The sequence below is a fragment of the Oncorhynchus keta genome, unplaced genomic scaffold (assembly GCF_023373465.1).
Source record: "Oncorhynchus keta strain PuntledgeMale-10-30-2019 unplaced genomic scaffold, Oket_V2 Un_scaffold_1526_pilon_pilon, whole genome shotgun sequence".
Taxonomy (NCBI): Eukaryota; Metazoa; Chordata; class Actinopteri; order Salmoniformes; family Salmonidae; genus Oncorhynchus; species Oncorhynchus keta.
The window spans coordinates 427,280-438,360 of record NW_026290798.1 but is presented as its reverse complement, the minus strand read 5'-3'; the positions used below and the strand labels follow the sequence as shown (position 1 = coordinate 438,360).

Sequence of the window (11,081 nt, the reverse complement as noted above, 5' to 3'; positions counted from 1 at the left end):
TACATAGTATTACACAATAACAATCTTATCGTTCAACCCCTGGTATAGTCTACATAGTATTACACAATAACAATCTTATCGTTCAACCCCTGGTATAGTCTACATAGTATTACACAATAACAATCTTATCGTTCAACCCCTGGTATAGTCTACATAGTATTACACAATAACAATCTTATCGTTCAACCCCTGGTATAGCCTACATAGTATTACACAATAACAATCTTATCGTTCAACCCCTGGTATAGCCTACATAGTATTACACAATAACAATCTTATCTTTCAACCCCTGGTATAGCCTACATAGTATTACACAATAACAATCTTATCGTTCAACCCCTGGTATAGCCTACATAGTATTACACAATAACAATCTTATCTTTCAACCCCTGGTATAGCCTACATAGTATTACACAATAACAATCTTATCTTTCAACCCCTGGTATAGCCTACATAGTATTACACAATAACAATCTTATCGTTCAACCCCTGGTATAGTCTACGTAGTATTACACAATAACAATCTTATCTTTCAACCCCTGGTATAGCCTACATAGTATTACACAATAACAATCTTATCTTTCAACCCCTGGTATAGCCTACGTAGTATTACACAATAACAATCTTATCGTTCAACCCCTGGTATAGTCTACATAGTATTACACAATAACAATCTTATCGTTCAACCCCTGGTATAGTCTACGTAGTATTACACAATAACAATCTTATCTTTCAACCCCTGGTATAGCCTACATAGTATTACACAATAACAATCTTATCGTTCAACCCCTGGTATAGCCTACATAGTATTACACAATAACAATCTTATCGTTCAACCCCTGGTATAGCCTACATAGTATTACACAATAACAATCTTATCTTTCAACCCCTGGTATAGCCTACATAGTATTACACAATAACAATCTTATCTTTCAACCCCTGGTATAGCCTACATAGTATTACACAATAACAATCTTATCGTTCAACCCCTGGTATAGTCTACATAGTATTACACAATAACAATCTTATCGTTCAACCCCTGGTATAGCCTACATAGTATTACACAATAACAATCTTAGTTGTGAAATAATCAAATGGATGAGGTGACCAATTGTATTTAGCTTGATTTGATTGGACATATTCCTTTATTTGTGACCCCATGGTGGAACAACTTTTGCTGACGCTTTTCTACACCAAATGATGTGTAGTTGGGAGCTGTTCCAGACAGAGAGACATGCTGTTCTGGGGTTTTTACTTGTATTGCTAATGCTCACGCACTGCCATCCTGTATTAAATAAACACACTTATCTGTTCACTCTCATGTATTATGTGTCTTGTCTCAGTCCCATACATCTACAGTTTTACACTGCTGAAGAGAAGCTACCAGGTTTCATGTGGGATGTGAAAGTCAGCAGAGTGATGTTCAAGACAGGAGGTGGGTTGACTTAGCCATCAACCCCCCACACTGAGGAGTCATACTGAATGTGTTCCTGTAACCAACTTATGTCGGGGTTTTTAACTGTGGTAACTGGTGATATTCTATAGAGGTTATTTTCTTTTTATGAATTTATTTCCATCATAAAAAACAACCTGCATAGACTTGATGTCATGGTGACACTTATAATGTTCCAAACCACAAAACAATGCAAAGTACAAAGTAGTCTAATTAGATTTAAAACTCAACTAATAGCCTAAAGATAGAGGACATGACATTACACTCAGTTCCCAGCCTGCAGAAGATCATAGAAACTGTTGTTGGTTACTCCGGAAGGTTGAATTGGTTGATCTTGAATCTCGTCATAGAGATGAGTCTGCGAAGAAAAGATGGAATGTGTAAAACCAGTTGAATTGAGTTCCCCAACATGGTGAAAGGGTTAGAAGACATGGCTGAAGACGTTGTAGGCATACTCTATTGGGCTTCACTCGTTAGTGAATGACATAGTTGTGTTTTATTGAATCCTTACCATTCCAACAGGTGTCTGCTGTTCTTCTCCTTCTATAGGCAAAGAGGGACAAATGTCAGCTTTATTTCACATGAATTTAATTCCGATGATATGGCTTTCCTTTAAACTGCTGTTCATTACTGTAGGTTTAATCAAGGATGCAACATCCAAATTGCAGTTTTGTAACACACACAATCTAACCAGTGAACAAATACGTACGAGCGGCACTTCCCTTGCCCTGCCTCTTCCAATACACGCCCCCTCCAACAGCACAGAGCAGCAGTAGCAGAAGGACTGACCATCCCACTGCAGGTAGAACACGACCTATTTGCAAAGACGTATAAAGTCACAGATACTGTATTACAACTCAATATCTTATCACAACATCACAGTAATGAAAGAATACAGCCTCAACACAGATCATGGCTATGCATTGTTCCAAACTACTTTCAAATGTCTTACCTCTCTGGATGGTCCACTCCTTTACAGCCATTTCAACCCCTCTCTGAGCACGGCGCAGGCTATCTTCTCTGTGCCCTGGCGGTCAGGGAGGAAGAGTTTGGAGATGAGGGTGTTGTTATGTCCTATAGGGCCACTCTGCAACCCATCCTGGCCACTGTGAATCCAGGATAAATTGAAGTCTCCACAATCTTCCACACAGGTGAGTGAGCAGGTCAGGGTGAGATTGTTTCCGTCTGTGGTAGCATACTCTGCAGATACTGAGTAGAACAACAAGATCTACTTGATATCAGGACAAATCAGTAATATAATAATAATAATATATGCCATTTAGCAGACGCTTTTATCCAAAGCGACTTACAGTCATGTGTGCATACATTCTACGTATGGGTGGTCCCGGGAATCGAACCCACTACCCTGGCGTTACAAGCGCCATGCTCTACCAATTGAGCTACAGAAGGACCAACATCAGTGATGTACTTTGTGCCGTTACCCTAATTTACTAAGTTTATACATAGTGTAAGGCACTTATTTATGTCTCAATGGTACAACCCATTGACACTCACCATCCAGAGTGTGTAGTAGGATTCTGTTCTGTTGCGAGCAGTTGTAGAGCCCAGAATGCAGTGTTTTCACATTGCTGATGACCAAAGACCCGTCTTGGCTGATGTGAGATGCAGGAAGGTGACCCTGAGTTCCAGCTGAGACATCGCCTGACCGAGACAGACTGGACAGTGACCTTTGACCCAGAGTCCACTGGAATCTGCTGCCCACCTCGAGAGAGGAGTGGGTGGCACAGGGAAGTGATACTGACTCACCCACTGCGACAAACACTTCCTCTATACCTCCTGAAAGAGAGAGAGAGAGAGGGAGAGAGAGAGTGAGATAGAGAGAGAGGAGGGAGGGGAATTTGGTTGCAATATACTACTGTGTTAATGCAAATATGATGCAATAATACATAGTTCCAAACGTACCTGTAATTTCTGTGGTATAGCTGAGGGACGTCTTCACAACCTCTCCTTCAATCAGTTGACACCGCCACTTCCTGTGATGGTCTGTCTTCCTTACACCTCGGATGGTCAGCGTAGAGAGGCAAGCAGATGAACGTTCGGTTTGAAATCTCTCTCCCTGTAGCACTGTATTGGCCTCATTCAGCCAATTCAGCTTTATTTCACTATCGTTGCATTGTGGGACAAGGCCTGAGAATATATTCAGGTAACATTGGAGCTTGATATCCATCTCTGGTGCTGTATTGGTGTCTGTTGCCAGAGTAACTGGTAAAAAAATGTAAATAATGGTGACAACACTCACTCAGAAATAGTGTGTATAAAGACGGACAATGTAGGTTGATCATAAATGGTAACATACTGTTGAGAAGCTGAAGAGAAACACTTGAACTAGTAGCCCCATCTCCACAGGTGTAAACTCTTCCATCGTCTATTTCAAGAGTTTGAATATGTAGAGAGCAGTCATGTCCCACTTTCAGTCGACTGGCTCTTCCTGAGTTTGGACCATCCGCTTTCACCTTGCCTGATAGTTCTAATTGGTTAGGAAACCCATCTTTCACTATACTCCAGGTAACAGAGGAGCAGGAATTGATGTAGGATGTACCACATGGTAAACGCACACTGTCTCCAATTGAAGCAAAGATTCTTGTGGGCCTACGGTCTTTTGAATAGTGTAAAAACAAGTGTTACAACATTTCTCATAACAAAATTAATAGGGAATCAATAAATATTTTATTTAAAATATGTTAAAAAAATATATAATGTTAAAGGAATCTTATTTACCAGATGACTGGAGTCCAAGTCTAGTCTGTAAAAGCATGCAGAGACACAGTTTTATGTACAGACACATCTCTCCGTCTTGTGATTCTCTTTTGACAGTATGTGTTGTCATTCAGGAAATTACAAGTTCTCACTCATCTTCTCTTTTTTCACCAACTTCTAGAAATACCAGCCATCATGTCCTGGTATTTTTCAACCAAGTAGGCCTGCTTTTTTCACTCTTCCCCTTTCCATTCAGTTCTATTTGAAATCTTATGTTTTATAACCTAGCCTACAAACACAAGACTGTATGAGGCGAAAAAAATTAACGAATTGAGATGCATGCAGAAAATTATGGCATTTCCCACCAAACGGATGTTATATCAATTCCATGACTGTAAAGAATATTCTACTATTCTCCCATATTACATTTATTAGCTGTATTTAAACAATTCAGCCTGCTCATTGATTGATTTATTGAATTAAATCAGAATAGCAGGAAGAGGCTACATGTTTTGAATGGGGCCACGAGTTCAACTGTTTTCCTAGCAATCATACAGCAACATTCCAAAATGTATGTCATAATGACAGGGTCGCGCTGTTGGCTACGGTTGTACAGGTAGACCTATATGACGTCACCGTTTATCAACGCGGAAAAGACGTCCAGATGTTTGGATTGAACAAAGCTAAATTGGGCCTTGAACGTAAACCCGTGCGCGGCCATTTCGAGTCAAACGCTCCGTTTCTTCGGCGCAAGGTCATGAAAATGAAAGGAACCAGTAAAAGGACGGAAGAGAAGGGTGAGTTATTCTAACCATCTCAACAATTTCAGTATAGGCAGTCACTAATCAATATTCAGTGTTGGAAAAAGTACCCAACTGTCATACTTGAGTAAAATACCATAATATATCAAAAGTGAAAGTCACCCAGGAAATTACTATTTAAATTGACTTAAGTATCAAAAGTAAATGTAATTTCTAAAATATACTTAAGAATCAAAAGTAAATATAATTGCTAACTTAAATATGCTTAAGTATCAAAAGTAAATGTAATTGCTAACATATGCTTAAGTATCAAAAGTAAATGTAATTGCTAAAATATACTTAACGATCAAAAGTGAAAGTATAAACCATTTAAAATTCCTTGTATTAAGCGAACCAGATGGCATCAATTTCTTGTTTTTAAAAATGTAAGGATAGCCAGGGGCACACTCCAACACTCAGACATAATTTACAAACAAAGCATGTGTGTTTAGTGAGTCCCCCAGATCAGAGGCAGTAGGGATGACCAGGGATGTTCTCTGTTTGGTGAGTCTCCCAGATCAGAGGCAGTAGGGATGACCAGGGATGTTCTCTGTTTAGTGAGTCCTCCAGATCAGAGGCAGTAGGGATGACCAGGGATGTTCTCTGTTTAGTGAGTCCCCCAGATCAGAGGTAGTAGGGATGACCAGGGATGTTCTCTGTTTAGTGAGTCCTCCAGATCAGAGGTAGTAGGGATGACCAGGGATGTTCTCTGTTTAGTGAGTCCCCCAGATCAGAGGCAGTAGGGATGACCAGGGATGTTCTCTGTTTAGTGATTCCATCAGATCAGAGGCAGTAGGGATGACCAGGGATGTTCTCTGTTTAGTGAGTCCTCCAGATCAGAGGCAGTAGGGATGACCAGGGATGTTCTCTGTTTAGTGAGTCCCCCAGATCAGAGGTAGTAGGAATGACCAGGGATGTTCTCTGTTTAGTGAGTCCCCCAGATCAGAGGCAGTAGGGATGACCAGGGATGTTCTCTGTTTAGTGAGTCCCCCAGATCAGAGGCAGTAGGGATGACCAGGGATGTTCTCTGTTTAGTGAGTCCCCCAGATCAGAGGCAGTAGGGATGACCAGGGATGTTCTCTTGATAAGTGCATGAATTGGACCATTTTCTGTGCTACTAATCATTCAAAATGTAACGAGTACTTTTGGGTGTCAGGGGAAATGTATGGTGTTAAAAGTACATACTTTTCTTTCGGAATGTAGGGAAGTAAAAGTACAAGTTTTCAAAAATAGAAATAGTAACATAAAGTGCAGATACCCCAAAAAACGACGTAAGAAGTACTTTCTAGTATTTTTACTTAATTTCTTTACACCCCTGTCAATATTTGAAATTCTTTTGTCAAACCAAAGCCAATGTTGTTGGCCTTCTCGTTTTTGCAGTTACAGTAGACCTACAGCAACAGTGAAAACTGCTGCAAAAGTAAAAGTCCTTTGACCAATTTTCCATCCGAAAGAACCCTGTGTGCTTAATCTGTTGTCTTTCATTTTAGGCTATGCTGCTCCCTATGATCCATTCTTCAGTGGACCAGTACGAAAGAACCCTGTGTGCTTAATCTGTTGTCTTTCATTTTAGGCTATGCTGCTCCCTATGATCCATTCTTCAGTGGACCAGTACGAAAGAACCCTGTGTGCTTAATCTGTTCTCTTTCATTTTAGGCTATGCTGCTCCCTATGATCCATTCTTCAGTGGACCAGTACGAAAGAACCCTGTGTGCTTAATCTGTTGTCTTTCATTTTAGGCTATGCCGCTCCCTACGATCCATTCTTCAGTGGACCAGTACGAAAGAACCCTGTGTGCTTAATCTGTTGTCTTTCATTTTAGGCTATGCTGCTCCCTATGATCCATTCTTCAGTGGACCAGTACGAAAGAACCCTGTGTGCTTAATCTGTTCTCTTTCATTTTAGGCTATGCTGCTCCCTATGATCCATTCTTCAGTGGACCAGTACGAAAGAACCCTGTGTGCTTAATCTGTTCTCTTTCATTTTAGGCTATGCTGCTCCCTATGATCCATTCTTCAGTGGACCAGTACGAAAGAACCCTGTGTGCTTAATCTGTTCTCTTTCATTTTAGGCTATGCCGCTCCCTACGATCCATTCTTCAGTGGACCAGTACGAAAGAACCCTGTGTGCTTAATCTGTTCTCTTTCATTTTAGGCTATGCCGCTCCCTACGATCCATTCTTCAGTGGACCAGTACGAAAGAACCCTGTGTGCTTAATCTGTTCTCTTTCATTTTAGGCTATGCCGCTCCCTACGATCCATTCTTCAGTGGACCAGTACGAAAGAACCCTGTGTGCTTAATCTGTTCTCTTTCATTTTAGGCTATGCCGCTCCCTACGATCCATTCTTCAGTGGACCAGTACGAAAGAACTGTGTGTGCTTAATCTGTTCTCTTTCATTTTAGGCTATGCCGCTCCCTAGCTCCCTATGATCCATTCTTCAGTGGACCAGTACGAAAGAACCCTGTGTGCTTAATCTGTTCTCTTTCATTTTAGGCTATGCCGCTCCCTACGATCCATTCTTCAGTGGACCAGTACGAAAGAGGTTTGTGCAGACTCATCATTGGTTGTTTGCCTTCATTCAATCTCGATTTCCATTTGGCCTATTTATGGTTTGCGTCCCAATTAGCAACCTATTCCCTACACTAGGGCAGTACCTTTATCCAGGGTCTGTATAGGTTGAAATTTGGGACATATACATACCATTTGTATTTTGTTCTAGCATAGATTTAAAAAATGCACTGCTAAAATCACAGCATATGCAGAAGCACACATACAAAATCATGCTCACATTACATCTTAGATTTGTGTACAACTCTTTTGAATGCGGACATGCTAGCTAGCTGTCATGTGGATTAAGTCCACCTTGTTCAAGCATATGAATCAGCTGATTTCATTTCTTTGTGTCATTTCAGGAGCTGCACAGATCTGATCTGCTGCATACTGTTCTTGGCTGTCATAGCTGGTTACATGGTCATGGGAGTTCTGGGTAGGGAAGTCTTCATCATCGTTTGAAGATGGCATGACTGTCATCATATGATATCTGTTTTATCCCTTGCTCATCTAAAAAGTCCGTATCTGATTGTCAATGTCAACATGACAATGAGAGAGACGATTCCCCTGTATACTGTTCGGCCATCTTTTTAGTGTACAGCACAGTAGGCCTAGCTACATCGACCGAACCACTCTGAAAGTTCACAGGAACTCAAAATTAAACCCCTGTCATGGAAGTGTGTGATATGATTTCCTCTGGTTCTCTCTCCCTCCATCAGCCTGGTTGTTTGGAGACCCTCGCCATGTTCTCTTCCCTATGTTACTCCACCTAATGTTCTGTGTTACTGAGTGTCTATGAATAGGTGATGTAGCCGTATGTTATGTTATAGGTCCTATGTATGTCTATAGGTCCTATGTTACTGTATGTCTACCTAGATAGGTCCTATGTATATCCTATGTTACTGTCTACCTAGCTATAGGTCCTATGTTATGTTATGTCTATCTAGCTATAGGTCCTATGTTACTGTATGTCTACCTATAGTTATAGGTCCTATGTTAGGTCCTATGTTATGTCTACCTAGTTATAGGTCCTATGTTACTGTATGTCTACCTAGTTATAGGTCCTATGTTATGTATGTCTACCTAGTTATAGGTCCTATGTTACTGTCTACCTAGTTATAGGTCCTATGTTACTGTATGTCTACCTAGTTATAGGTCCTATGTTACTGTATGTCTACCTAGTTATAGGTCCTATGTTACTGTATGTCTACCTAGTTATAGGTCCTATGTTACTGTATGTCTACCTAGTTATAGGTCCTATGTTACTGTATGTCTACCTAGTTATAGGTCCTATGTTACTGTATGTCTACCTAGTTATAGGTCCTATGTTATGTCTACCTAGTTATAGGTCCTATGTTACTGTATGTCTACCTAGTTATAGGTCCTATGTTACTGTATGTCTACCTAGTTATAGGTCCTATGTTACTGTATGTCTACCTAGTTATAGGTCCTATGTTACTGTATGTCTACCTAGTTATAGGTCCTATGTTACCTAGTTATAGGTCCTATGTTACCTAGTTATAGGTCCTATGTTACTGTATGTCTACCTAGTTATAGGTCCTATGTTACTGTCTACCTAGTTATAGGTCCTATGTTATGTCTACCTAGTTATAGGTCCTATGTTACTGTATGTCTACCTAGTTATAGGTCCTATGTTACTGTATGTCTACCTAGTTATAGGTCCTATGTTATGTCTACCTAGTTATAGGTCCTATGTTACTGTATGTCTACCTAGTTATAGGTCCTATGTTACTGTATGTCTACCTAGTTATAGGTCCTATGTTACTGTATGTCTACCTAGTTATAGGTCCTATGTTACTGTCTATCTACCTAGTTATAGGTCCTATGTTACTGTATGTCTACCTAGTTATAGGTCCTATGTTACTGTCTACCTAGTTATAGGTCCTATGTTACTGTATGTCTACCTAGTTATAGGTCCTATGTTACTGTATGTCTACCTAGTTATAGGTCCTATGTTATGTCTACCTAGTTATAGGTCCTATGTTACTGTTATATGTCTACCTAGTTATAGGTCCTATGTTATGTCTACCTAGTTATAGGTCCTATGTTACTGTATGTCTACCTAGTTATAGGTCCTATAGTTATAGGTCCTATGTTATGTCTACCTAGTTATAGGTCCTATGTTACTGTATGTCTACCTAGTTATAGGTCCTATGTTACTGTATGTCTACCTAGTTATAGGTCCTATGTTACTGTATGTCTACCTAGTTATAGGTCCTATGTTATGTCTACCTAGTTATAGGTCCTATGTTACTGTATGTCTACCTAGTTATAGGTCCTATGTTATGTCTACCTAGTTATAGGTCCTATGTTACTGTATGTCTACCTAGTTATAGGTCCTATGTTACTGTTATAGGTCCTATGTTACTGTATGTCTACCTAGTTATAGGTCCTATGTTACTGTATGTCTACCTAGTTATAGGTCCTATGTTACTGTATGTCTACCTAGTTATAGGTCCTATGTTATAGGTCTATGTTATGTCTACCTAGTTATAGGTCCTATGTTACTGTATGTCTACCTAGTTATAGGTCCTATGTTACTGTATGTCTACCTAGTTATAGGTCCTATGTTACTGTATGTCTACCTAGTTATAGGTCCTATGTTACTGTTATAGGTCCTATGTTACTGTATCTACCTAGTTATAGGTCCTATGTTACTGTATGTCTACCTAGTTATAGGTCCTATGTTACTGTTATAGGTCCTATGTTACTGTCTACCTAGTTATAGGTCCTATGTTACTGTATGTCTACCTAGTTATAGGTCCTATGTTACTGTATATCTACCTAGTTATAGGTCCTATGTTACTGTTATAGGTCCTATGTTACTGTCTACCTAGTTATAGGTCCTATGTTATGTCTACCTATGTTACTGTATATCTACCTAGTTATAGGTCCTATGTTATGTCTACCTAGTTATAGGTCCTATGTTACTGTCTGTCTACCTAGTTATAGGTCCTATGTTACTGTATGTCTACCTAGTTATAGGTCCTATGTTACTGTATGTCTACCTAGTTATAGGTCCTATGTTACTGTATGTCTACCTAGTTATAGGTCCTATGTTACTGTATGTCTAGTTATAGGTCCTAGTTATAGGTCCTATGTTATGTCTACCTAGTTAGGTCCTATGTTACTGTCTACCTAGTTATAGTCCTATGTTACTGTATGTCTACCTAGTTATAGGTCCTATGTTATTGTATGTATTCCTAGTTATAGGTCCTATGTTACTGTATGTCTACCTAGTTATAGGTCCTATGTTACTGTCTGTCTACCTAGTTATAGGTCCTATGTTATTGTATGTCTACCTAGTTATAGGTCCTATGTTACTGTACCTAGCTACAGGCCAAGCATCAGAAAACATGGATGAGTCCTAAACAGACCTATAAGGTGGTGCACTCTAAAGGGATAAAGGGTGCCTGTCAGGATGCTGTAACATTGACCTGGATGTGCAGTATGCTAACTCACTGAGTGTCTGAAAGCGATCAAGTTGAGACAACTCAGTCTTTGTTTTTAACTTTGTCTTGTCAGAGACCAGCCCAGG

General features: G+C 39.8%; 1 protein-coding gene across 3 annotated transcripts; it reads right to left on the bottom strand.

Annotated features, from left to right (window-relative positions):
* Positions 1 to 960: 960 nt before the first annotated feature.
* Positions 961 to 4,505, bottom strand: LOC118377980 (uncharacterized). 3 transcript variants are annotated; one of them, XM_035764909.2, is made up of 8 exons: positions 4,193 to 4,505; positions 3,771 to 4,070; positions 3,377 to 3,601; positions 2,969 to 3,250; positions 2,406 to 2,662; positions 2,163 to 2,267; positions 1,965 to 1,996; positions 961 to 1,811 (listed from the first exon to the last, which is right to left on the bottom strand). In XM_035764909.2, exons 1-5 carry the CDS (start codon positions 4,299 to 4,301, stop codon positions 2,427 to 2,429), a joined length of 1,152 nt encoding a protein of 383 aa, XP_035620802.2. In that variant the 5' UTR covers positions 4,302 to 4,505; the 3' UTR covers positions 961 to 1,811; positions 1,965 to 1,996; positions 2,163 to 2,267; positions 2,406 to 2,426. The 3 variants fall into 3 exon arrangements, with proteins under 3 accessions (XP_035620802.2, XP_035620801.2, XP_052370040.1); XM_035764908.2 differs by having other exon boundaries at positions 3,377 to 3,676; positions 4,193 to 4,494; XM_052514080.1 differs by having other exon boundaries at positions 3,377 to 3,676; positions 3,771 to 3,968; positions 4,193 to 4,489.
* Positions 4,506 to 11,081: the final 6,576 nt, after the last annotated feature.